Raw genomic sequence first — 27,115 nt, 5'->3', positions numbered from 1 at the left:
CATCTGTGGGGCTGACACACACTGTCTGGGTTGGCTCACAAGCTCATTTAACAATGTGTATTTAATGCTTTGTGTGTCTTGTACAGAGGTTTAAAGGCACAGAGCCAATTGAAGAGGTGACCGAGCAGGTTAAAGCTGTGAAAATTGAAGAAAAGCCCAAAGAAGTCCCGACAGAGGCTGTGGATGAGGTACTGGTCCAGGGGCCTGGATTTAGGGGATGTTGTTGATTTGTCTTTTTGTATGTACAAACCCCTATTAAAGGGGCCTTCTCCAAAATTCATACATGTTCCTATGGTCTAAGACAGTTCAAAAATATTAGTAAACATGAACAATTCCCCCCAAATCAAAAACTAGAGCTCAGACTCAGTTGGTGATGTCATAGGGTATAAAAGCTGGAGCTGCTCCAAGGACAGTGAATTGGGAAAGATGTTGTAGATGACACTGAGAGCACCCAGGAGACTATTCAGAGTATATGGGTACATTCTCTGTTTCAGAGCTGAGTTAATTGGGGTATAAAAAGAAGAACATACTCTCTGGCTTTGAGAGGCAATAGCTCATGTTCTCAAATATTGGTTGAACTTTCCATGGCCGTGGAAATAACATATTGGGAGTCTTAATTAATTTGGGCGGTGTTCCCCTTTAAGCACTGCTGTATTTTTTCCCCTCAGGGTCCGCCAAAGTACTTCAAGTCAGTGCTGAAGAAAGGCGACAAAACCAACTTCCCAAAGAAAGGCGACACTGTGAGCTGCTGGTACACTGGCTCCCTGGAGGATGGAACCGTCTTCGACACCAATATTCCCACAAGTACATCTGACATGCACCCTAAAATTTAACAAAATGCTCTTGATAACCTGACCTGTTCAGACACTTTCAGAGTTTATTTTCATCACCCAGTTCAACTGTTTAAACAATAATAGCACTTGTCTATTGTGGTTATAGATACAGATGAAATCAGCATCCTGTAAAGAGTCTGCCTGCAGATTTAAAGGGACAGTTCACCCCAAAATCAAACATTTTTCCTCTCACCTGTAGTGCTATTTATCAGTTTAGACTCTTCTGGTTTGAGTTACCAGATCTCCAATATAATGGAACTAGATGACACTCAGCTTGTGGTGCTCAAAGTGTCACACTGTTCTCTTTCTGTGCAGCGGCGAGAAAGAAGAAGCAATCCAAACCACTGTCATTCAAAGCCGGCTTGGGCAGAGTCATCAGAGGAGTGAGTGCTTCTCGTGTTTTTTGCTCAGCATCTAAATATGTGTCAGTCCTTTAATATGACACTCTTCCTCCACTGCACGTCATCATCAGTACTATTTTTATTTCAGTGGGACGAGGCCATCCTGACGATGAGTAAGGGTGAAACAGCTCGACTGGAGATTGAACCAGAGTGGGCCTACGGGAAGAAGGGTCTCCCTGACTCCAAGTATCCTTTTCACTGGCTAGATGTGTGCTGATATATATTGATTTATAAAGTAATGTGATGCTCTGTTCAGTTTAGTCGAAGGGTTTTTCTTGTTTACCTGCCAACACAGGTGATCAGGTGTTCAGTAATGCATTCTGTGATTGCAGCTGTTAGCAGGGTGAGTCTCTTTTGGGTGTGTTGGTACACATCATGTTTTTCCTGTACTGCAGCTGTAATTTGATCTCATAAAAACATTTTCATTTTGTATCAGCTGAGTTCTGTTCCTTAACTCCAGCTCTCCCAGAATTCCTCCCAACGCAAAGCTGATCTTCGAGGTTGAGCTGGTGGCGGTGGATTAACGGGTAACCGCTGCTCAGCATGCACTGCATTTCAGGGGTGGAGGGGAAAAAAATACTCAATGGCCTTGCTGTAAAGAATCAAGTTAAAATGGCATTTGGATTGCACCTTTTTGTTCCTACGTTATCTCATTTATCAACACGTTACAATAAACAATGATCAGTTATTACAGCATTTTCAGTTTGGGCCAAAATGTGAGGGCTTGTCAATAATGTACATACCCTGAAACCTTATTCTTTGCATTATGTTTTGTTCTTTTGCATGTACAATGTAAATGATAAATAAACCTGTTTCAGAGACTAATTGATTGTTTATTTATGGTGACAGAAGTTGGATGTCAGTTGTCAAGTTTAATTACTGATATGCATGCCATCAATGGAGGAAAACTTTTAGGTTTCATCTAATTTACATCAAGTAAATGATTTGTATTTGTTTTGGTATGAACGCTACAGCTATATATTCTGGTCAGATTCACAGGCACATGAATAGCATTGCAGGACACACCACACCCAGAGTGCTCTTTTGTTCCAAGCCAAATTTTTATTCTGTACAGCAGGATAACATTTAACCTGGTAAAAGCTGATGGGTCGTGATTCTCCTGTTGGGCATTGGAGCACTTAGGAGTTGGCGTTGGGTCCCTTCTTCTTTCCGAAGGTGGGCACCACGTTCACAAAGCGCCTGTTGTACTGGATGCGACGCTTGGCACGGCCAGTCTTCTTTTTCTTCTTCTCCTGCTTGTCGACCTGCACGATAAGACACGAGTAAGCGTTGGTCATTTGTCTAAAATCATGTATGGTTCTTAATGACCAGCTCATCACATGTATGCAAACATGCACACAAATTACATTCCAAGTGCTATACGTGTGTTTTTGAGGTCCGCAGACGTGAAACAAAATTATACGAGAACACAAGGTGTCAGAAAAAGCATGAAACCTTCTTACCTTGGGCGTCTGTCCCCTCACTTTTCCGGCACGGGCCAGAGAGCCGTGAACTTTACCTGCGGAGGGACAAAAGAAAAAAGGAAGCGTTAATTGGGATGTTTCAGACAAACCAGCTCCTGCAATTGTTAAGACACTTGTGTACTAAAAAGGTTCAAACACTAAATCTGGGGTGTACTGAACACATTTAGCCATGTGTATATTCATCCAAAATCATAATCTTAAATATTAGTGGTGTAATAATCCACTGATCAACAATCAAATATAATTTATGAAAAGTTAAATTCTGTGTCAGTCAGCTAACAGCAAGCAGCCAAGACAGAGACAGTGACAATATTGAGGATATTTACTCGGGAACAAATAAACAGCGAGGAAATATTTTGGATTTTATGGAACACACAGGTCAACAGACAATGCAGTTCCTATATAAATAATGCAGGGATGAGACACAAAAAGTACCCGCCTGGTCGGGCATCTCACTTCCCTAACTTCTCTCTGCAGCAGGGATACTCAATTTGCTTTGCACAGGGGCCACTTATCCACACTCTGGACTTCGCCCCGCCCCCCCTTTCAGCAACTTGGAGATCCTCCCTCGGCACTTTAATGTTTGCACTTGGGCATTGTATACATGTTAAAAATACAAATAAATACATAAATAAAACCAGTGTGAATCAATTTATTTTCATTGTGAATTATAAAATGGTTGAGGGGCCAGCCAGACTTGGCCCATGGGCAGTAAGGTGAGTATCGCTGCTTCACAGCAACATTAGCTGCTCTGTTTTAACAATGTCAGGTTAAACAAAACATGCATGCAGGCTTCAACTGTTCTGTCGAAAGCTGCAGCAACTAAAATCTACGGTCAGTAAGAAAAACTATATATAGTACCCGTGACTTGTTAAGATATGGGAAGAGTAAAACTCCGCTAGTTGCTAGGCTTAATTATGCAATATACAAATGCTTGAGCTAATAAAGGGTGATCAGCAAAAAATATTTTGTCTGTGAACTGACAGTTATTCTTAATTCATGTATTATGGCTGTTGGGAGAAGTTTGCCTTCAGGGCTTTAAACCAGACAGCCATAAAATTTTAGGGAAAGATGATTTGGGTTAAAATGAAAATATTTCTTTACTTAAGTCTGTACCAGCATGTACAACTATCTGTGTTGCTTTTATCTCTATTGCCAAAAGTAAAAAAGAAATGGGTGCCAGCTTCTTCTGTAACAGACTGTGTGAAATAGGCATAAAATCATATCGATCACAGGCCCCTGAACTGAATCAAAATTGTATCCTGGCAAATCTGGTGATATCAGAAATTAGCGTATCATTGTCCAAAAATTCAATAAAACATTATTGAAGTAGTGATTTAAACTCCCAGTCCATAGTCTAATGAAAACATTTACTTATTTGTGTATTCATCCATGGTGATCTTTAATTTAACAGATTGTGCATCAGTGGGGCTGGTTAAGGTATCATGGCTGGTCTTATACTGCCAGCAGTATACTCTAAATTGCCATGTGCTCAATCAAAATAAAGTGCTGTTTAACAGCAGATGATTTGCTTACACATTCAACAATTGCGAACTTGTCAGTGGTTAGGGAGCATATTCAGTATAATTTGTGCCCCCTGAATATGGTGTTTCTCCAGACACATAGGTGTGTAATGATCCTGCACACTGACCTCCCAGCAGCCTGCCAGCTACCTCCAGGGTGCAGTGCTCTGAGACACCACAGGATGCCAGAGAGGCTTCATCCTCCAGTGGGCATCCAGCAAGCAACAGCACCTGATCCTCAACCAGGAGACCCTCCAGATCCTGGACATGGGCCTGAGTGACACACCAAAGGAATGACGTTTTAATCAAAGCCCCATAGCAGTGAAATCATTAGCAGGGGGGTCATATGGGTCATTGAAAGCAGCACTGCATTCACGTTATGACTGAGTTCAAAGGTCTCAACAGCTTGTGTATATTTTACCTTGATCTGTCCAACAGTCTCCTGTCCGGTCACCTCAAGGGTGTGAGTGTTCTGGGCACGCAAGAAGAGCTGCATCTTGACGCTGGAAGAAAACACAAAGGGTCAAGCTCCTTTTAGTCATGATACATGTTAGTGATGCGGAAACCAACTTGTGGCGTCGGATTTATTTGTGACTGCAAACAGTGCCCGAAAAGCCGCCACGTTGTGCCAGAATCTACTCTAGTTTATTGATTTAAACATAAAAATATAATGTCTAAGTATTTATCTTATTATAAAGCTTAACATTGAGAATTAGTGTCAAGCAACGTGTGGGGATTCTGCCCGGACATGTCTCTCTCGGTAGCTAGCTAATGCTATGCTAGCTCCACTAGCCGCATGGGACACGCGTTTCATAAAGTCGCTTAAAAACACGTAAAATGACGCGTAATTGTTCAAAGTCCGTATTACATGAGATAAATGGTGACTTAGGCGACATATTAGAGCAGCAAAATGTGTCCGAGTTTTACACATTTAGTGTTTTTTACTTAAATTGCTCAGGCCTTACCTCGTTTGATGCTAGTCGTTCAGCGCTAGGCATGAAAAGGGCTGTTTGAGGGCCGAGACTGCGCATGTGCGGATTTACGTAAGCTAATCCGGAAGCGGTAGACACGCCCACTACGCCTCAGGGGGCGTTACTGTTATTTAAGTTATTGATTCGCTTTTCCATTGTTTTAGTCGGACAACCAGCCTAGCATGCAGCGAAGCTATGGAAGATATGGCGCTGTGGGAGCAGTGGGAGCTGTGGAAACAACGGACGTGAACATGGAGCCTGTGTCTTCCAGCGTGCAGCAGGAGAAATCACATTCCTCCTCCTCCTCCTCCTCCTCCTCCTCCTCCTCTCTATCGGACACCACCAACTCAGGGGATTCGGATCCTGATTATGCCTTTGCGCCCATATCGTCGTCTCCATTTTCTTTGACTGAAGACGAGGAGGAACCAGTAGAGCCTGAATCCGGGTGGACTGGGAAAAATGGTGAAGTGTGGTTTCCCACCAACACGGAGACGACCTACTTCACTCTGCCTACCAGAGGCGTGACCCCGGGGCCGACGCGTTACGCCATTGTGAGGGTCAGCAACATCGAGTCCACCTTTGATTTGTTTTTCACTGAGAAGATGTTTGAGCTGCTCGTCGACATGACCAACCTGCAAGGGCGCCGCGCATTGAAGAGCTGGACCGACGTGGACGTCGTAGATCTGCGCGCCTACATCGGGCTCCTGATCCTGGCCGGAGTCTACAGATCCAAAGGTGAGTCCACGCGCTGCCTGTGGGACGATCGCAGCGGCCGTGCGGTTTTCAGAGCCACCATGTCCCTGCATAGATTCCACGAGATCAGCAGAGCTCTGTGCTTTGATAACAAGCGGAAGAAGCCAGAACGGCAGAAGAAGGACAAGCTGGCCCCCATCAGAGACCTGTGGGACATGTGGACGCATCGCCTCCCCCTCCTCTTCAACCCAGGTAATGATATCACAGTTGATGAGCAGCTGGTGGCATTCAAAGGGCGGTGCAGATTCCGGCAGTACATGCCAAAGAAACCCGCCAAGTACGGTATGAAAATCTGGGTAGCTGCTGATGCTCAAACATCCTACGCCTGGAGGTGTGAGATCTACCTGGGGAAAACAGATGGTGCTCCAGAGGTGGGGCAGGGCAAGCGCGTCGTCACGGAGATAACAAGTGGACTCCAGGGCATCACTGTCACCTGTGACAACTTTTTTACCTCCTACGCACTCGGTCAGGAGCTCCTGCGGAGGAAGATCGCCTTGATCGGGACCATCAGGAAGAATAAACCGGAGCTGCCACCCAACCTGCTGCAGATCAAAGGTCGAGCTGCACTCTCCTCTCTCTTTGCCTTCACGAAGAACACCACGGCCGTGAGCTACGTCCCAAGGCGGGGGAAGAATGTGATCCTCATCAGCACGAGGCACCGGGAGGCAACGGTGACAGAGGGGCCGAAGAAGAAGCCAGAGATCATCATGGCATACAACCGCTGCAAGGGAGGCGTCGACACTCTAGACAAGGTGTGTGTCACTACATGCATCCTGCTCCTGTTCATCTTCACTGAGTTCATGTGCTTGTAAGAGGTAAATTTAGAAGATGCATTTTGTGTCTTTAAACCTATCATGATGAAATCTGTATTTCTCATTGCAGGTTGTGGGCACCTACAGCTGCAAGAGGAAGACCAACCGGTGGCCACAGGCGTTGTTTTTCAACATGCTCGACGTCTCAGGATACAATGCATATGTCATCTTCACGGCCGTGGACCCCGCCTGGAACAAGGGGAAGACGTTCCGGAGGAGGCTTTTCCTAGAAGAGCTCGGAAACTCTCTGGTCTCTGCAGCCATGCAGAGGAGAGAGCGCCTGCCTCGTGCGCCAGTCGCTGCTGCACTGGTGAAAAAGGTCCAGGCGTCTGCAGCTGCCCCTCCAGACACGGAGACACAGGCAGCAGCAGACTCCAGCAGCTCCGGGGGGAAGAGGGGAACATGCGCGTTGTGCACAGGACATAAGAAAAGAACAATCGGCTGCTGCATCTCTTGTGGAGGACACACGTGCAAAGTGCACCAGGTGATATGCTGCAAGTCCTGCTGGAAAGTCTGACACATGTACAACACTAGGTTTCTCTTTCTGCGTCTTTCTTTTGACTGAGTTCATAGTAAAATAAACTGTTCTGACTAAACCACGGTGGACTGATTGTGTTATACACTGAGATGCAAGTAAGACAGTGACCCCACACACATACAGGTACACTATAATATGCTGATGAACTCCATATATAAAAGCCAGAAACCAGCTTTCTATGCACAAGCACAATGCATTGAAAACTGTGATAACAGGTAAAAATATCCAGTCTCCAATAACTTTATATTGAAAATAAGTCATTTGTGGGGGGGTTTCCCCAAATCAGTGACATCACTTATGATCAGGACTGAGGTTGATTTACAGATTTAAGCAAAAAAAGTTTGAAAAAATATTTATCTGATATATTTTTACAGCAGGGTTGTTAGTGGCGGTTTGTAGCCACTAAGAATGCGCGTGAATAAAAATTAAAATCTGATGCTGCGCAAAAACTAATAATGCATCAAAGTAAAGGTTGTTACTAATCTCTGACACATCCAATACTGTTATAAAAGGAAAAAATATCCAGTCTCCAATAACTTTTTATATTCAAAATAAGTCATTTTGTTTTTTCCCCCCTAAATCAGTGACATCACTTATAATTGGCATTTAAAAGGTTAAAATCCTAATCCTAAAAATATATTTATTTTTAATATTTAGTAGTTTTGATCAGGACTGAGGTTGGTTTACAGATTTAAGCAAAAAAAAGTTGCAAAAATATGATATTTTTACAGTTTTTATTGGCCTGTTTTCAATATTTATGTTAAATTAAGATTTTTCAGCAAACATCATTCCATTTGCTGAAATACGGTGAAAATTATGAACAAATTAAGACATAAAACTATCACATAAAGGTACAGGGGGGAAAAACTGCTCCTATTTTCTAAATTAACGAGACTAAGAATTTTGAGAAATGCTCTCAAAAGGGAAATTGTCATTAATTAATGGTGTCATGAATTTTTACAGCATTTTAACAGCATTTTTACATTAAAACTTGTCTTATAATTCTTAAAATGTATTTTTTTTATATATATATATATATATGTATATATATGTATATATATGTGTGTGTGTGTGTGTGTATAATCCAGAAAAGCAAAAAAAATGCATTCCATGAAAAGGTTTCTTAAAATTGATATTTTTGCTAATTTTGTTAAATAACAGCACATTTCATTTTATCTCCTTTTTAGAATTTTGAAAAAAAATAATGTTAATTCAGAAGAACAAGTTTATTCTTGTTAACTCAGAAAAGTGAGAGCAGATTTTTTTTTTTTAATAAAACTTTTCCGAGACAATCTTAATTTAGAAAGAAATGGCTTTTTTTTGGGGGGGGGGCATTGATTTTTTTTTTCTCGTTAAAAACTTTTCTCCAGGTTTCTGATATTATCTCATTAATAGAAAAATCAAGAGATTTTTCTGTGATTAAAACTTACCTTAAAATTGTAATATTACCTTAGAAAGACCAGCAAGTCTTTTCTTACAATAACTTTTCTCAGAATTCTGAAATAATTGCATGAACTCAAACTTGAAATCTTTTCTAAGAGCTCTGAAGAACTTGCTTCAGAAAACAGCAATATTTTCTTCCCAGGTAATTTTTAAAGTGACTCAGCTTTTACATTTCACTAAGTCACTGTTCAATACACCACAATTATGTTCTGATAATGTGACGTGACAGAATGTAACGCCTCTTTCTGTACACTTGATTGTAGGACTGTGTTATGCCTCCAAAACAGCTCAAAGTCTTTATCAATCCTTCAACCCATCAAGAAAGCGACAAGATAAACTTAACGAGGGACACTCCAGGATATCAATCTCTTTATTATGAAATCAGGTCAAAATAAAAAAGGAGGAACTCTTCATTTTCTTTATGGAACCATAATAATGAAATATTAAAAATCTTTCTGCTCGGGAGAGAGAAACACGTGACTCAGAGGTACATCAATGAATGCCTCCATTACAAGTTTAAATCTTAAACACAAAGAAAGAGACCAAACTAAGTCATCCAATCTAGAAATTAAAAAGCTTTTATCACACGAGAAAAAATATATCTGCCTTCACAAATAACATGCATCAAAGAACCCCAAAAAGCAGCCAGTGTTGGAGATGACTAAGGTAGCAATTAATGTGTTTTCTTTTTTAAACATGACTGATCAACATGACATCACGGAGGGCCGAGTGTGTTAGACTCCAACCTGTGGCTCCAAGGTCGAACTGATGAGTACACCAGAAATGAGGGGGAAACAAAATCAGCTTCTGTGGTCGTATTCAAATCTCCATGACACCATGTTGAGTCGCCCTGTTCAGAGATGTGGGCAGGTCAGAAAGGATGCTTTCCTCTGAGTCTCCATCTTCATGTCAGGATTTCGTCCATCATGTTGGGGGAGGGGGGTAGTACTGGTTATACCCGGCATACTGGTTGTACTGACCCCATGAGTTTTGTCCCCATCCGCCATACTGCTGCTTGGAGAAGAGGGGAAAGGTTAAGAGCCAGATACACTAACCCAACATTAAAGAACTAGTGGTGAACAAGGCCGACTGTTGCGTCACCTCATGTTGCCGGTCTCTCAGCCCATAAAGCTGCACATGAACACACCGCAAAGACTACAGCTAACGGCCAACTAGCACGTATGTTCTGCACCCATGCGAGAGGAAATAACTCCGTATCAGCAGGTGGCGCTGGTCAGTGTTCGTCAGATTCAAGACGCTAGTTAACACATTACCAACAAAACCCGACGTTGAAAGAACAGATCGTATTCAGCCGGAGCTACTGAACAATAACAAAAACAAACTGTTTCTGCTACAGAGCTCAATAGCTACAAAAAAAATCTTACCAAATATAACACATCTGTTTTGATCTCTTGCCCACACTTTAAGTTGTTTGTTTGTTTTCCTCACCTCCGTTTCTGCCAGTCAGGGTGATTCAATTCACCGACAGGCTCCTTCGTCTCACACACCAATTCAACATGCTGAATTGGCTGTAAAGAAGCCAACAAGGGCTGAAAATGGCAGACTAGTGCCAGCAGTGTGGGACACACCGCCAAAACTAAGGCGTCAGACGCTCACAGATGGCACGACACTGACAGATGACCGAAGGCTTGGTGTGTCAGAGCCCTCAAACAAATTATGATTGCAAATGGATGGTTTGGATTTTTTTAACAGTAGAGGGCCATTGGCACAACCACAGTTCGGAGAAGCAGGCAGGAGTACAGCCACAGAAGCTAAGCAATGTACTGCTGTGGACCGGGACAGCTACCTATTTCAGCCAAACAAAAAAATAATTCAGTTTAATTATACACTATATAAAGAATATTCTCACCGTTCTACCTTGCTGTCAGACAGCCCTTATCTTTGTTCTCTTCAAAGTCGCCAGAATCCATTGACAAAAACAGTAACTTTACATCACAGAACACATAAGCTGCAGGTCTACCGCTGCCTCGATCAGTTAGTTTGTCTGTCTTACTGTGTGACTTTGGGGTTTTAACGGGTTAGTTCAGATTCACCAAAGTCACACAATAACAGAAAAAAACTACTGATGGAGGCAGCCGTAGACCAGCAGCTCCTGTGTTCAGCAAGGTAAAATTCCTTTTTTTGTCAATGGAATCTGGTGGCTTTAAAAGGGGATAGAGCAGCTTCGGTTACCCGTTGGAAATTTATGCCTGGCCTTTTTATAAGGTGGCTAATATACATTTTGCTGCTGCCCCCTTCCACAGCAGTTCATTACTTGGCTTCTGTAATGGACTCTTGCCTGCTTCTCCAAACTGGGCGGAGTAGTGACCGCCATCTACTGTAGTAATACACTGACTAACGTTTGGTTTACTTTTGTTTGCCCCTTTTGATTCTAATACTTTTTTACTAGTAGCCTTACACGCTTGGTGTCACATGAACTCAAAACCGCTAAGACGAGAAACCCACCTGGTACCAGTTGTAGTTATACGCAGAGTTGTTTGCCGTCGTGTCTGTCGCTGCGCCTGCAGCAACTGTGGAACCATCGTCCACGCGTTGTCTCTTGGCATCAGGCTCCTGAGAGCTGTAGACCCACAATTTCATGTTAGTAAAACCACTTTGAAAGTAGTTCAACAACAAATAAAAGCTGTTCCATGACTGACTTTAGCGCCTCTCACTGTGATACAATGAACAACTAACTAAAGAACTGCTACTAATCTTATCTTTGATTGGAGTTACTTAAAGACATGAAAATAATGATGTGTTGGTGTGACCCAGCCCTGTTCCCTTATCCACCTGTCATACCCGTTCTCCGCCTTCCTCTTCGAGGGTTCATTTTCTTTCTGTAGCTTCTGTTGTTCCTCGTACGCAGCAACAAGCCTAAAAGATGTTAAAGAGTGAAAATGACTCAGAATGAAACATGAGAAAAGGAAATAAATTTACAACCGTAGCCATAAGTTGGTTTCAAAAAGAAACAAAAACACTCACACGTTGATGTCACTGCCAAAGTCCTCGAGGAACTCGACCTTGCGCTGGCAGAAGAGGAGGCGGGATTCAAGAGACATCTGGCTCTTCAGGGCTCGGTCGAAACAGGCCAAGATCTCAGCCTCATTCTGTGCCACGTCTCCACTGTATTCCAGCTCAAGCAGGTTTAGGTAGAGCTTTGGACTCGTCTGTAAAGCCACAGAAACAATGTGTTTCTCACAACTAGTGCAGTGCAGCCATAGCTAGAGTGGTACAATTCACCTTATTTAAGATTATTTTTTGGCATTTTGCCTCTTCTGTACAGGACAGCTACTGGAGTGAAAGGGGAAGAGGGAGGATGACACACAGCAAAGACATAACCTTTGTACACGGGGCGCCTGCTCTTCCGGGTGAGCTAGTGGGCACCCACAATTTACTTTTAATTCCATGTTGATCCAGTTTCTGTTTGCATTAGAAGCAAAATTAATTGCAGCAGAAACCCAAATGAGTGTCTCCATATTTACTCACAGTTTAACTTTATTCAAGTAAAACCTCTTCAAATACAATCAGTGATGTTGTTTAGTAAGTGCCCTGCGTCCCTGGCACATTAAAATCTGGGGATACACAACTCAAGATATGACATTTGTATGTTTTGTACATATACGTAACCACTGTTCATACCGTGGAGAGCAGTTCAGTGCAGCCAGGAATACAGATTTATACACTGGGGAAACTAAACAACAACTCCACAAACACATGGCACAGCACAGGAGAGCTAGCTCCTCAGGTCAAGACTCAGCTGTCCACTTACATCTACAGGAGAAGGGATAGTCTTTTGAGGACAGCAATGAGCACATCTTGGCCAGGGAAGAAAGATGGGTTTGAAAGAGGCGTAAAAGAAGCCATCTACATCAAACTGAAACGACCATTGTTAAACAGAGGGCGTGGCCTACAACACCACTTATCACCCATCTACAATGCAGTCTTGGGATCCCTTACCAGACGACTTCACACCTGGACCCACATGACCCTGAAGACTCACGTGATGGCCAGGTGGGTCAACGACTCACATTGTGACCATAACGACTCTGAAACTAAGAGCTCACGTGACCCAAACCACTCTGCAGGGGTTCACATCAACACAGGGTTTAAAGCCTGCAACTGCGTACCAGTCAAACGTCTTCAATAAACGCAAGCAAGTCCAGTTGCCTACAATATAGCACTCATGACTTTATTAGTAAACTGTAACTATAAAATCAAAGGATGTTTTGCTGCCTCTCAAAGCAGCTGGGCCGACTGCCAGCAACTTTTAAGGTGGAACATTTACTTGTAATGTTACTCAGTGCATGAGTTGATGATGTGAATCCATCAGCAGCACCTTAAATTTCACTGTGACAACTTTGACGTCACTTAAGTTTAGTAATGAGTGGATCTTCACATGTTTATATATATTAATTTCGACCAGGTTATGTGAACTGCATATATTCTAATCCTCACTCAGAGAAAAGTGTTGTGGAGTGTCGTTCCTGTGGGCTACAGCAACACTAAACCCCTGAGCTTGCCTGAGAAGGGCTAAATGCACAAACCCACTATTTTTAAATATCCCATGGAGAGAGACTCTCACTGCAGCCTGTTCTATTTTGTTCTGAAAATGTTGTAACTCCGTTCTGTTGACAATTAAGTGCAGACTTCCACGTGTGTCACCGCTGATGAGGAAAAACAGTGAGTGCTGGGCGGAGCAGTGAGTGACAACAACCCCACTCACATGAGAGAGTACTGTTTGCGGTGGGTGGAAACCCTAAACTGACCTAGGGTCTAGGTACCATGTCTGAAGGATTACTTTGGTACCAAAGGTACCATATGTGAAGTGTTTGGTGGAAACTGGGCTTGAAGTGACACGTGTTAATGACTGGCTCACCACTGCGACTGAATAGTTGCCTTTCCTGTATGTGAGTGTCAATATTTGCTAGACTTCCGGCCTGTTTGTTTTTGCTTTTCGCTGTTGGGTTTTTTTGTGTGAATGATTTTCATGTTAAAAATGTAATCAACCAAAAAAAGTGGGGGGAAAAAGGGTTATTGGGGACCCCCTCAAATGACCACCTGTGGGATCCAAGGACTCCAGTCACATTTTACATTTAGGGGAAGAAAACACTGATTTGAGACGGTCTATATAGTGCAGCAGCAATTCAGAGAAGAGGTGAGTGAATGAGCTGGTAGGGTGTGTTGGTCTGTAGACACTGGCTATCACAGCTTTGTCACCTGTGTGTAAACTAATGAAAAGGAGCATCTAAATGAATTACTTTTACCACTTTTTTTTGAAAGTCAAAACACTGCGGCATGGCAACACTTTACAATTTAATAACGGTTTTGTGACACCAACTGGTTCTTACCTGGTCTTTTTCAATGGCGTCCAGCAGCACCTTCCTGGCCTTGCTCAGACTCCTCTGCACCTTCATCATCTGCCTGGCCAGCTTCACAGCGTAGAACGACGTCTCAGTAGCATTCTTTGCAGACTCCATAGCCTCCCTTAACAGGGCCTCTGCTTCCTCCAAGTTCCCATGGCGACGCTCGAGACTGACCCTCCGAAGACGCACCATGGCCAGACCTGGGACAGACTCTTCCAGGGACTTCAGGATGCCACGAGCCTCCTCTACATTACCTGGGCAAAGAAAAGAAGACCACTGTCAGCACGGCCAAACACAAGTCGAATTATGTGTCACTATTTAAAAGTCTGTTTCACAATGTGCACATGTAGTTAGACCGTCATACCCACAGAGAAACTTCACCTCAGAATCTCTCTGGTAATTTGACTGTGTTGAATTTGCATGTTAGCTTGACAGAGTGTCGCTCACCTTGCTGCTCCTCGAAGGCTGCCCACAGCAGGTGGATGGCTGGTTTCTTGGGCAAATGGATGGTGCACGCCTTCTTGTAGACATGTCTCACACCATCAGTGCTGTAGCCCTCTAGATACTTTGCATACTTGAGAGTGAAAAAGAGAGAGCGAGTTGGAAGAAATGCAGGAGAGGACAGAGAAAAAGAACAGAGGAGAAAGGCAAAAGAGACAACACATTTTAAACCTAAAATTTCAGTTGACAGAAAACAGTGAATTTCTTCATTGACAAGATCGTTTTTAGAAATTTTCTGTGTAAACCCATCAGCACCTTCATGGAACCAATTAGATAAGTTTCTGTAAGGTAGTGGGAGACGAAGAAGATGCAACGTAGTAGTTGGCAAATGCTGCAGTCAAATCTTGTGTGGCAAGCTGGCCATCCCCTAATACAACAGATACAGTCACATATCAACGTTACACGCAAAGAGAGTGCAGGACGATTTACTGTGTCCATGTGATATCATCGTTGGTGGGGAAGTGCAGGGAGGAAGCGGGAGTGAGGGAGAGGTTAAAGGTCACGTTACCTTCATCCAGAACTCCTCGTAGAGTGCACAAGCGATGAGGCATCGTTCAAAGAGAACAACCACGCGCTCCGGAGTCCCATTCTCAATTTCAAAGTCCAGGTACTCCTTCCAGTTGTTCAGCTGGGTCTTCTCCAAGGCTTTGACGTGGAAGTACGGTCTCTTAATCTGAAAAGACATGAATAATAATCTTTGATTTACACCGTCGAAGAATAAAAAAAGACATATTTCAGACAACAGGGTTTGAAAGTAATGGTTGCCAGGTCGCCACTGTCAACCATTTTTAGAGACTGGCAAAAACTTCTTGGCCTTTGGTTGGCAACCAATGTTTAACATTAAAAGGACAGTAAATGCACACCTGAACTAAATAAAGGTTTAACATTTATTGTATTTGTGATATTTAATAGTGCTATTATAGTCAGATTTGGAACCAGACGATGCTGCACATGCGTTGGTGCGTTAACTCACATGCACATAGGTGTCCATCTTACGGGCAATGGCAAAGCAAATTAAGCTGTTTGACTGTGAGATGAAACCAACAACTAACCAGTCAACATCACAAAACAATGTGCAAATTGATTCAACTGACAAGGACTTTTGTTTGGTAATTGTAATCAAGCTTTTAAACATTGTTTTGAGGGTTGGGTGTTGCTCACATTTGAACTGACAATGGTGCCAGTGAGGTACCCTGAGTTCAGTACTGGTACCCAAAGGTATCACTTTCTGTGCTGTCATTTTTGAACAAGCTGTAGTCAACAAGCTATTCTGCTCCTCTGCTCTTTTCTAATCACATCACACATAAGGTCCGGACACACCAAGCTGACGGTTGGCAATCCGTCAATGTTGGGCCATCACTGAGCGTCTGTTGCCCTCGTCTTTGCAGTGTGTCTGCTTTTTTTCAGCCAATTTAGCCGGTTGATTTGGCGTCAGAGACGGAGGAGCCCGTCAGTGAGAGAAATCACTCTGATTGGCAGTTCAACTCAGTGCATAAGAAGAGACACGGAGGTGATGAAACAAAAAGCTAAAGTCAAGAGGAAATGAAACTAAAACAAACTTTTTACATAAGGTAAGATTATGTTTCTTTAGCCACTGAGCTCCTCAGCAGAAACATTTAATGATGGTTTGTGTTACTGTTCACTGGTGACGGTAAATATGCTCTGTTCTTTCAATGTAGGATTGAGTTGTTAACTAGCGTCATGTTCGTCTTCCAGTTTCCCTTTTTGAATGAGTCTTTGCAGTACATTGGTGTGCAACTTTCTGTTAAAGGTTTTTTTGGGGAGTTTTTCCTGATCCGCTGTGAGGGTCCTAAGGACAGAGGGATGTCGTATGCTGTAAAGCCCTGTGAGGTAAACCGTCATTTGTGATATTGGGCTTTATGAATAAAATAGATTGATTGATGCATTTGCTCCTCTCTCTCGCTCTTTGTTAATACACAATGCAATCAAAAAATGCAATCACAAACAGCAGTCATACTAGGCTATGTCTACGGCAAAACAGAAAAGTAATGGCACCTTATATCTGCAACCAGATCATCGGTTGAAGCAACCAAAAGCTGATGCCTGGTTGCCAGCCTGGCGACCACTTTTAGTTAGTTAGTTAGTTAGTGTTGAGCCCTTAATAGTTAGCATTGATGTGTAGGAAACAAGTCACGTACCCCCTCCTCAAAGGTCCAGCGCTTGCTGACTTCATGTTCGTTGTGGTTGAACACTTCCTGCCGAACCTCGATGACCTTGTGGCGCATGTTCTCAATCTCTGTCACCCTCTACATATGAACACAGAGAAAAACACGTGGTCAACACCCCCATGTACACTTCACCATATCACATTCTCCACTTGATGTAAATACTGCTAGTCCTGCAGCCAAAAATTACATCACCATGAGCCAGAGACAAGAAGCCTGTGGAGGGGGGAGGTATGTATGCACCCTGCATATCGGCCTCTGGGTGCAGGTGCTGGGCCTCAGTTGATCCTTTAAGTTTTAGGGCGAGTCCCTGACAGGATGCCAACTTGAATCCCCCCTGGCATTCATTGGCTTGGCTGCTGACATAAAAACACCTCTTCAAACCTGAACAAAGCTTTCCATCTTATCATGGAGAACAGGCAAGCTCCTGCTAAACCCTGCAAGCAATGCTTCTGTAAATGTGTCTACCCTGCAGGAGGCATCTGGAATTATACCTTAGCAGGGTCCGCAAGATCTTCTGTACCAGGTGGTAACTCCTCCTGAGGAACAGGAGTCTCTTCATCCTCGCCGATCATCGATGTCAGGCTGGCTTTAGAGAGCTCCAGCCTCAGCTGGACAAACTCCTCTTCTGACAGGAAGTGTCTGGGGTGGTTGCTCTGTACGTGATCTTTAAACCTGCAAATATTAAAAACAGGAAAACAAGATCAAACTCAAACAAAGGTTTCAAACTCTGTTACACGTATGTGTTATTTTAGTCAAATGGCTTATAAGGAAAGAAAGCCTCTCTATAGGGATGTAACGGCGCACAGAGGTGACGGTTCAGTTAATACCCCAGAGCAGGAGTCACGGTTTGGTGCAATTCACACTTCACTGAACAAACACTTTCCCAAAAGCAAAAGGTCACAACAGGCTATAAAACAGAGAAGCATCTCCTGTGCTATGACACTGAAAATACAAACTAATAGAATAAAGAAAATAAACCTGTTCATTAGGAAGTGTGTTACAATGAGTTCCACCTCAGCTATATGCCACTGTAAATGCCAACTGCTTCAGTAATTATTTTACCACATTCAGCTTTTACATCTAAATGTAAAGCAGCAGGTATGAGGAGTTGAGCTCTGGCTTCTTATTTCCTTATTCTGGTGATCAGCACATCTGGGTGATGCCATCAAATATTACAGATCCTGTGGACCAGCGGAGCAACGTCAGCACATCGTCCTCATCCTATACACAATTCCAACGCCAACCAGGAACCCGGAGGCGCGTCTTCCAGCTCTGGAGTTTCATTTAAGCTCTCCATAGTGTGACTGACTCAGCACCTGTTGCTAACAGTGTATAGCTAAATATTTATGAGCGGAACTCTCATGTGAACTTTGTGACGGCTTGGCACGAGTACACGAACCAGTACAGTCCTGCTTCTCCCAGGTTGTGCTGTGTGGAGCTTAGCGCTACTCTGCTCAATGTTACAATTACTTTACACAAAAAGACGAGCTGACAGAAACATGACTGTGATGAGGTTTTTCCCCCTACCTCTGGAAGTGCTGGGAATACAGCTGGGTTGGGATGCCCAAGATGCGGTCATAGATGGCAGTGACGTTACCCAGTTTCCCCTGCTCTGTCTCCCAGTTGACGAAGGCCTCCCACAGGCGGTCTGAGCGAAAGTCTGTGCCTGCTGCAGCCACCGCATGTTCATAGGCACTAATAATAGGAAATATAAAGATCATTAATCTCACGCAACTACATGTTGTCTTGTCAAATATTCATTTAAATTCAACCATTTACAAAAAATAGGGATTTTAAATCAACACGAAGAGGAGGGAAAAAATGCAAGTCTTCTACTTACGCTCGAATGCGTCCCTCGGTCTCTGGGTCACTTGGGTCTGAGTTCTCTTTGATGTAGGTCAGGTAATGCAGCCACAGATCCACACTGAGAGGGATGGCCTGCAAGCCTCTTCTGTATACCTTGTGATAGAAAGATCAAAAACAAACAAGCCCGTCAGTGGCTGAAGTAATTTTACCAAATCTACTGAAGTGGCTCTCTCTGTTCTTGTGGCTTAATGCCTTTCATTGCTGCTATTTGCAGCCTCTGAAGGAGCAAAACTAAGGCACAGCTGCATGTTGAGTCAGTGTACTAACATGATAATGGGATACTGGTGACCAGCCAAATATTGAATTACAAAGAACATCACATATGGCAAGAGGTAGAAAACTAGAGACAAGAGAGCAAAGGATATTTATAATTACCTCTTCTGCAACCTGAACATTCTCGTGCTTTTTCTCAATGTCAGCATACTTCTTCCAGTAGCCATAGCAGTAGGGATAACGCAGGAAGAACACATCAAATGACTTTCTCACGGCTGAAAGTTCATTCTGCAAGAAAGAGGAAACAGCGAAAAGACTGTAATATTTTTTCCTGTTTAGTTTAATAATCCTTTAGTCTAATTTTACTAATATACAAACTGAACATGTCTGTGTATGTCTGAATAATCATGACGTCTCTAACCTCTTGCTCCACATACTGCAGCAGGTAGACCCAACCATTGAAGTCTTCTGGGTTCTCCTCGCAAGCTTTGTAGAGTTTTTCAAACTCGCTGGGTGGTTCTGGAGGAGGATTCGCTTCTTCTGTTGTGTCTTTGGGTGGTTCTTCAAGCTCCATGCCATCCTCCGCCACCGGTGGTGCCTCAGTCCCATCTGGAGAGGTTAACAAGGAATCATGAATGGGCATTACACGGAGGAGCAAGCAACGAATTGGTCCTATAATGGTCTCCTTGCAAGTTTATTTAGACATATATGTCACTGTCAAATCAACAATATTAACATTGCAACAGGTTTAAGAGGAAATTCAATAGTCGTGTGATCACATGTCTGAAAAGCACATCATGTTTTTGCTTGCAGACTATTATTTGCAATCACAGCAAATGAGAAGTGAAGATGTTTAGTTCAATGTACAGCTTAAATAATTGTTCAGTTGTTACATTGGCTGCTGTCATTAAAAGAAACACATGAACACCATGATTCCTTTAAGTGTTTGTAGTAATTATTTGCGTCTAAGGAGACTAATTTTGCCTTAATATATATCAGTTACATAACAACGACTAAACACCAGTATAACCAATCTGATTACCTTGACTGCCATCCTGCATAGTGGCTGCTGGCTCTGGCTCTGGCTCTGGCTCTGGCTCAACGCTCATCTCCTGGCTGTCAGAGTCTGTTTTGTGTTCTTCAGGCTGTTCTGCCTCTTCTTCGGGCTGTGGTGGTGGAGGTGGAGGCTGCTCCTGTTGGAAGAGCTGAGCACTGGCAATCTGAAACTGCTCCACAGCCTTTTCCACAGATCCCAGCTCTGTGGAATTCATCTGGTTGTTCAGCTCCTCCTCCTGCTCCTGCTGCCCTGGAGCATCCTGGGACGCATCTGAGTCCTCAGGCAAGATACTGGTGAGTGGCTCTGAAGTCGCCTGGTCCGGGGACCAGTCAGCTGTTTGGCCTAGAACAGGAAGGTCAGGAAGAAAGGCATCCCCATTGCTCTCCATGGCAGGGGACTCAGTGTCCAGCATTCCAGTAATGGTGTTGTCTGAGAGATGCAGGCCTGTTGGAAAGCAGGTTGGATTATCACCACAGCTGCAACAATTAGACAATAGAAAACTTATCAGAAAATGTTTTGAAAGTTATTGGTTACGGTCATTTTCCAAGCAAAAACACTAAATATTCAGGTTCCTAAGGGCAAGGATTTTCATTATTTTTTGCAATACACAAGCAGGATTGGGGCGTAGTGAAATGCAAGTGACTGAGCTACGTATTTTAAATTCAAAATATGAGTAAGTGTATTCTGTTATAGTTTAAATTACTGTTAGTCTGCAAACAGATCCTGTCTTTACAAAACAGATTACTAAAGGAAATACTTTATTTGCTCTTTTCTGTTTGCATGTTCTACCTGGCCTCAAGCGAAAAGGTGCTGCTGGTTTGAGCTGAACTTTTGTCAGACGCCTTGTTTCAATTAATTCCTGTCACACACAATGAAGAGTTGCTGCACAACACCTCCTCATTTCACAACAAACCTAAATTAGGTGGCAGTTGGCTGGAGGCAGATCACCAGGGAGCTGAGAGTTTCTGGTATATGACCATCACTAGTAACAACCTACTTGCTGTCGGCTATACTGTGTATCATTTATCACAATAAATATAGTAAAAACCACAATATAAAATGTGTTTCCTGCCTAATAAGTACAAACATAGAAAGACAGAAAGTACTCTCCCATCTTTTAAGTGGTCACACCTCCAGTGAAGTGCACAGCTGACAGGTAGCCTACGTGCAGGGCTGGAAATTATCACCAGCCACAAGCCGAGCGCTGGTAAAATATGCAAATGACTGCCAGATTTGCCTCACTCACAAGCCAAAGAAACAATGCCAATGTGTTGAGAGGTTGGTAGATTTTAGAATCCACCAACCAACGTGGCAGGAGGACAAAAAAGTTAATATCCAACCCTGCTTACGTGGTGAGTTTAAATGTCTTAACAGAGTCCGTGTGGACAGAGAGCAACATGTGCTTGCTGTTAGGACATGGTATAAAATTCATGAGGCATTTTCCATTAACAGATTTTTAAATAAGGATGTGCAGTTCATCTCCCACATGACAGTCAGAACACTGTTGTGTGTTATCGGCATAGACATATAAGACCTAGTCAAATGAGCTCAGTGAGACGATTCTGAAGTCTTCCAAACGTAATCCAAAGTAGGTAGACAGGCTGTCTACAGGTATCAGACAGGTAAATGTAATGCTCTGTAAGACCTGTTCAAGACACCTTTCGACCAGATTCATGACAGATTTTTGGATAAATCATGTTTTATTTATTAAGCATTGCAGACAAGCAGTATATGTGGTCTTGAGCAGAGGTAAGTGTTATTAGGAATATGGTTATAAAAGTGAGTTAAGTCAATCTACATTTTGGTGAGCACAAATATGAAGTAAAATACAGTATTTTAATATTTGTAACATTAGAAATGTGGATTTTTACATAAGAAGGCTTGACTCATTTTCACAAAAAGACAGTAAAGATTGATAAATGACATTAGATAAAACGTTTGTAGCAATTAAGACCTCACAAAATCAAATTTAAGATTTTTTAATGACGTTTAAGGTGTTGTAACATTGAAATTCAGACATTTTAAGACTTTTTTTTTAAAAGGACCTGTAGACACCCTGTCATTATATGTTCCTAAATAATCTAATAAAATACGTTACAAATAATGTTTTGGGGCTGTATTCAGTAATTTGTACTGGATAAAGTTTTAAAAATAACCCTCCCAGTGGTGTATACAAGTATATTTAGCTTTTCTGACTGTTGAGACAAGAAAAGATGTTTAAAATCTCACTGTGGGCTTAAAGAAGTTGTAAATGGCGCCGTCTTATTAAATCTGCAACATTTTACAGACTAAATGACTTCATGATAAATAGAAAAAGAATATCTGCTGATGTAACTTATGCTAACCGCATTAGCTAGCTTTCCCTGGTTGAAGCAGCAGTAGCTGGCGCTTCAGTACATTCCTCCTTATGTTAAAACAGACGCCAGTTTTAGATAAACCCCACCGTTAGCGACTAAAAATAATGTCTCATACCCACGTGACCGGCCTCTAAGATAAGTAACACTACGTGTAGCTACCAACCTTAACTGAGCAGCGAAGGCTAACGAACTCAAGTGTTGCGTCGAAATGGATTTGTTAGCTTTAGCTTTAACCTCGTTTGCTGTTTGCGGCCGTGTTGCACCCGGGGGATTGTTTGCATACGTTAGTCAAAGTTCAATCAGAAGTTGGGCCTTGACTCTATCTATTTCCTGACAGGTATCACAGCACTAGAGCGATCAGAGCTGGACGTTAGCCTCACGCTAACGCTCGTTTATTAATGCTACACGTGAACTCAATTATGAGCGTTACATGTTAGCTAGTTAACCACAATGTTCGGCTTACTAGGGCCAAATGTTACAATATTACTTAAGTTTGTCAATCAGTGCCTGATTACGTCACAGTCTCGTTCACCTTGTGCTAACTAGAGCAACTAGAACGTGCTACATATTTGCCTCTGTCTCCAGGTAATAGTCGGGACCAGCGGAGCGGTATCTCCATGTTAGCTAGCCGGCTAACGCTGGTCATTTCCCTAGCTAACGTTACCACTACTAGCTAGCGTTAGCTGGCTGTCGAGTCGCGTCAATTTTAGTCACACTGCACCAATTTCGTGAATAAAGATACGTTTGGGGAACTTACCAGTATCTTCCATGAAATTTCGGCCAACCTTGTGAACTTGTGTGCGGCTTTCGAAGTCACTTTATCTAACCTACAGCGGCCAGGCGCGCTTCGCTTCGTCCACCATACTTAACTTCGAGGAAGAACTGAGAAAAGTGTGCGCATGCGCAGTGCACCGCCCGCCCCTGAGTGTGGAGGGAGATACTTTTCCACAGTGCCACAGTTTTGATCAAGTTTATAAAAAGTGCAAGGTCACAAGATTAGAAAACAATAAAAAATGGACATAAACTTGGTCAACTGAAGAATATGAGAGGTCCAATTATTCAGCATTTTGATATTACCGTCGTTACAACACGAACTGGACTGCAGCATTCCACTAAAATATTGCACTTTACTTAAATTATAAGGGACTGTTCATTATTTGTGAGGGGGAGGGCGAGGGTGCAAAAAAGGGGGAGGCATGTCAAATATTTTTTTAAGCACTGGAGAGGGACTTATGCCTTTTATTTTGGCTTAGGGGAGGGGCATATGAATTTAAATGGTTGTATTTTGTATTGATTTTACTGCAGATTTTTAAGGTAAACATGCCTTACAAACCTGCACCACCATTTATCATAACCTATAACTGTAAAAACAGAAATTCTTGTTGGATCTTCAATGTTCTGACGGTCCCTGGACACATCATTTGTGACAAATGCTTCTGTCAGAGATATCAATTTAACCAAATCTGAGCTTAAAATTGTGATATTTAATCAAAATCACTTCATTTTACCTCTCATTTAAAATTTGGCCAAAAATAAAACATCTGCACAAACTGACCAGCACAACAAGAGTGAAAAACTGAGGCTTTTTCAGTTTCAGGATTTCATCTTCCATTTTAAACTTTCAAACATCAGAGGATAAGTTTTAAAAATCTAATAACTACATTTATGGTGGAGGGATGGTCATGCGTTTTCCACCAGTCACTCAGGGAGGCTCAAGGAAAAAATATTGGTTGCTTCTGGGAGGATCAAAATTAAAAAGTCACCCTCCTCCTCTGATAAGTAAAGAACAGTCCCTAATAGTGGGGAGTTTTTGCATTGATAAGCTGCACTTTGTTTTTTTGCAATTTGCATGTAGTTTGAAAGCTGATGTTACAGTTAAATGATACACTGGCCCATATTGCAGATGTTGGCATATATGTCAACGGATACATTACCAGCGTTGCCATATTTTTATACAGTCTATGGTTGCCATTCTATAGTTTATCCACCAGATATGATGACCCCCTAACATCAGCCCATAGTGTCTTGAACAATCCCTGTGTCATAAACCTGTAACACCAAAATCTGTCATAGTCTAAATAGTAACTGTTATTAAACATGTTTGTATTTATTATCATATCTTGCTTTTATTTTTTACTGCTTAATATCAGTGTTGTTAAACTGTGCAATGATTATAATTTGTCATCTTACTTCATAGTTACTGCCCTCACAGTGTTCTACCCCTACATGACATACTTCAGTCCTTCAGTTATCACAGTGCTGTTATGTTAATTGTGTCATAAGTGTGTTTTATTCAGCAGCTGTCAGGTATCAGGCTGCTCCACACACTGTAGTTCCCCCGCCCTTTTCACTCACAACCTCCACGTCACAGACTAATCATACGGGAACCGTTTTGAATGAATGATCAGACATGTCGGAAAGACCCGGCTGTAACCCCCCTCTGAAGATCAGTACACACATTAAATCCTCAGATCTGTTTCATATGCACAGGTCTGTGTCTAATTCTTCTGTGTGACGTCATAAAAGAGGTGATTTAATACATAATGAAAGCTCAAATGGCGTCAACAGTGACTAACGGGCCGGTCTGCAGTTTGGGCTCTTTGAAGCGCGCATGCGAAATGGCGTATGGTGCCTTTAGGGACAGTCGGAAATCTTATAACTTTGGTGGTGAAGAATGTTTTTCCCCCCATGCCCTCAGTGGTTAGTATGAAGTTTTACTTTAGATAAATTGCGGTATTTAAACATTAAAAATGCATAAAGTTATAATAAATTTAGTTGGAGTTTAGGATTTAGATACTGAATTAATAAGGTCAAGTAAAACAAAAAAACACTAATTTATAATTAAGATTCAACAGCTGATTTTTTGGTGGTAGTCATGCACAGGGTTAGTATTCCTACTGATGCTCTGTGGGTCAGACCTCATTTCATTTTTAGGTGGCACAATATTTATCATCTTCAAATTGCAACTTAAAGGCAACAACAATGATGTTTGTGCAGTGCTTCAACTTCACAAACTTGCTGCAGTGATGTAGAAGTGTACTCCAGGGGGTGTCAATATGCCATGGCATCTCTACAGGATGTGATCAGGGGTGCAACAAGGCCCTTGAAAATGTAAGGTAGAGCTTTAGTATGAGAAATAAAGGACAAAAAACAAAACTTTAACCAGTAGGGGCAGCGCAACACTGCTTTAACTTATATTAAAGCCCTTGGAAATTTGGAGTTAAATATTCACGATTACGAAAGAATGCAAAATACACTGAGCTAATACATTAACATGATTCAATAGGATTAGATTAGATTTAACTTTATTGTCATTGCAAGTGTAGAGTAACGCATGGAGTTTATATTGAATGAACAGCGATACATAGGTGAAGTTTTTGAAAATGTTAGACATGTACACTATAAATTGATGCAGGAAAGTCACAAATTAGTGCATAAAAACTCACCAGAATGCAGGAAATAAAGTGCAAGAAATGTGAATAGCAGAAATGTCATGCACAATAAACAGCAGGAGGTGTGATACCAGAGATCTGACATGTACAGAATAGACAGTAGTGGCCTATAAATATTAATACTTTGTACGACAGTATAGACAGTAGTATAAAAAGTATGGGTAGGCCTATGTGAGAGTGTATATAGTGGAAAGAACCAGCAGCACTATAAGCTGTATACTCTCATAGGGATGCACTATATTACATTTTTTGCCGATATCCCAATATGCTGATATATAACAACTCATTTGGCCAATAACCAATACCAATATTGATATATCCACCTAATTTTAGTGATCACCATATTATACATGCATACTCTTATCATGACGGCCCACCAGCAGATGGAGACATGAAATACAACACTTTCAATGTATGTAATGTCTATTTATTAAAGCGTGTTGGCCGATTCTGATAGTTCATTTTAAAGCCAATATCAGCCAATACTGATGACATGCTGATATTATTGTACATCCCTATACTCTCACATACCCATACTTTTTATAAATAAATGTCCATCAATCTATTTTCATCCACTTATCCAGGGCCGGGTTGCGGGGGCAGCAGGCCAAGCAAAGCACCCCAGACTTCCCTCTCCCCAGCAACGCTTTCCAGCTCCTCCTGGAGGACCCTGAGGTGTTCCCAGGCCAGATGATATATATATATAATCCCTTCAGCATGTTCTGGGTCTGCCCCGGGGCCTCCTACCAGTGGGACGTGCCTGGAACATCTCTAACAGGAGGCACCCAGGAGGATCCTGATCAGATGCCCGAACCACCTCAACTGACCCCTTTTTGACACGAAGGAGCAGCAGCTCTACTCCGAGCTCTCTCTGGATGTCCGAGCTCCTCACCCTATCTCTAAGGCTGAGCCCAGACACCCTACAGAGGAAACTCATTTCAGCTGCTTGTATCCATGATCTCATTCTTTCGGTCACTACCCAGAGTTCATGACCATAGGTGAGGGTTGGGACGTACCTTTCAGCTCAGCTCCCTCTTCACCACAACAGTGTGGCTTAGCACCCGCATCACCGCGGATGCCACACCAAACTGCCGATCCATCCTATGCTTCATTCTACCCTCGCTCATGAACAAGACCCCGAGAAAAATTGGTCCACGCTTTTGTTACCTCAAGGCTGGATTACTGTAACTCCCTATTATCAGGTAGCTCTAGTAAGTCCTTAAAAACTCTCCAGGTAATTCAGAATGCAGCAGCACGTGTACTAACAGGAACTAAGAAACGAGATCATATTTCTCCTGTTTTAGCTTCTCTGCACTGGCTCCCTGTAAAATCCAGAATTGAATTTAAAATCCTACT

At 42.4% G+C, this 27,115-nt stretch overlaps 4 protein-coding genes across 7 annotated transcripts in view; 2 read left to right on the top strand and 2 right to left on the bottom strand.

Annotated features, from left to right (window-relative positions):
- Nucleotides 1-2,059, top strand: part of fkbp3 (FKBP prolyl isomerase 3) — a 4,992-nt gene extending 2,933 nt beyond the window's left edge. Inside the window, exons 2-6 of the mRNA XM_050057971.1 lie at nt 87-188; nt 669-804; nt 1,149-1,216; nt 1,323-1,420; nt 1,704-2,059. Of these exons, the coding sequence (XP_049913928.1) occupies nt 87-188; nt 669-804; nt 1,149-1,216; nt 1,323-1,420; nt 1,704-1,758 (459 nt within the window). The 3' untranslated portion in view covers nt 1,759-2,059. The remainder of the gene's footprint in view (nt 1-86; nt 189-668; nt 805-1,148; nt 1,217-1,322; nt 1,421-1,703) is intronic.
- A 217-nt stretch (nt 2,060-2,276) lies between these two features.
- faua (FAU ubiquitin like and ribosomal protein S30 fusion a) lies at nt 2,277-5,284 on the bottom strand. Its single transcript, XM_050057552.1, has 5 exons — nt 5,207-5,284; nt 4,663-4,744; nt 4,370-4,514; nt 2,698-2,753; nt 2,277-2,499 (listed from the first exon to the last, which is right to left on the bottom strand). Exons 2-5 carry the CDS (start codon nt 4,735-4,737, stop codon nt 2,374-2,376), a joined length of 402 nt encoding a protein of 133 aa, XP_049913509.1. The 5' UTR covers nt 4,738-4,744; nt 5,207-5,284; the 3' UTR covers nt 2,277-2,373.
- An 11-nt stretch (nt 5,285-5,295) lies between these two features.
- On the top strand, nt 5,296-7,373 carry LOC126398268 (piggyBac transposable element-derived protein 4-like). Its single transcript, XM_050057468.1, has 2 exons — nt 5,296-6,717; nt 6,848-7,373. Exons 1-2 carry the CDS (start codon nt 5,395-5,397, stop codon nt 7,292-7,294), a joined length of 1,770 nt encoding a protein of 589 aa, XP_049913425.1. The 5' UTR covers nt 5,296-5,394; the 3' UTR covers nt 7,295-7,373.
- Nucleotides 7,374-9,112: 1,739 nt separating this feature from the next.
- prpf39 (PRP39 pre-mRNA processing factor 39 homolog (yeast)) lies at nt 9,113-23,208 on the bottom strand. 4 transcript variants are annotated; one of them, XM_050057442.1, is made up of 15 exons: nt 23,065-23,208; nt 19,936-20,394; nt 19,315-19,502; nt 19,056-19,181; nt 18,655-18,773; nt 18,342-18,509; nt 17,306-17,486; nt 16,785-16,892; nt 15,134-15,298; nt 14,572-14,698; nt 14,110-14,378; nt 11,744-11,928; nt 11,552-11,635; nt 11,225-11,339; nt 9,113-9,772 (listed from the first exon to the last, which is right to left on the bottom strand). In XM_050057442.1, exons 1-15 carry the CDS (start codon nt 23,075-23,077, stop codon nt 9,683-9,685), a joined length of 2,397 nt encoding a protein of 798 aa, XP_049913399.1. In that variant the 5' UTR covers nt 23,078-23,208; the 3' UTR covers nt 9,113-9,682. The 4 variants fall into 4 exon arrangements, with proteins under 4 accessions (XP_049913399.1, XP_049913401.1, XP_049913402.1 ...); XM_050057444.1 differs by having other exon boundaries at nt 9,113-9,769; XM_050057445.1 differs by having other exon boundaries at nt 11,561-11,635.
- Nucleotides 23,209-27,115: the final 3,907 nt, after the last annotated feature.

This window comes from Epinephelus moara, chromosome 12, assembly GCF_006386435.1.
Source record: "Epinephelus moara isolate mb chromosome 12, YSFRI_EMoa_1.0, whole genome shotgun sequence".
Classification (NCBI taxonomy): domain Eukaryota; kingdom Metazoa; phylum Chordata; class Actinopteri; order Perciformes; family Serranidae; genus Epinephelus; species Epinephelus moara.
Note: the sequence above shows the minus strand (reverse complement) of the source record. Positions and strands in the feature narration are given on the sequence as shown.

What these genes read in the sequence shown, in the direction of transcription:
- faua (XM_050057552.1), bottom strand. Translation starts at nt 4,737, where the DNA reads ATGCAGCTCTTCTTGCGTGCCCAGAACACTCACACCCTTGAGGTGACC. An exon ending in AGCTGGCAGGCTGCTGGGAG is followed by an intron (nt 2,754 to 4,369) that starts GTCAGTGTGCAG and finishes GTCCCTCCGCAG; the next exon opens with GTAAAGTTCACGGCTCTCTG. An exon ending in TGAGGGGACAGACGCCCAAG is followed by an intron (nt 2,500 to 2,697) that starts GTAAGAAGGTTT and finishes CTTATCGTGCAG; the next exon opens with GTCGACAAGCAGGAGAAGAA.
- LOC126398268 (XM_050057468.1), top strand. Translation starts at nt 5,395, where the DNA reads ATGCAGCGAAGCTATGGAAGATATGGCGCTGTGGGAGCAGTGGGAGCT. An exon ending in GCGTCGACACTCTAGACAAG is followed by an intron (nt 6,718 to 6,847) that starts GTGTGTGTCACT and finishes TTCTCATTGCAG; the next exon opens with GTTGTGGGCACCTACAGCTG.
- prpf39 (XM_050057442.1), bottom strand. An exon ending in ACGCCATTGAAAAAGACCAG is followed by an intron (nt 11,929 to 14,109) that starts GTAAGAACCAGT and finishes GTGGCTTTACAG; the next exon opens with ACGAGTCCAAAGCTCTACCT. An exon ending in ATAACTACAACTGGTACCAG is followed by an intron (nt 9,773 to 11,224) that starts GTGGGTTTCTCG and finishes CTCTTCTCCAAG; the next exon opens with CAGCAGTATGGCGGATGGGG.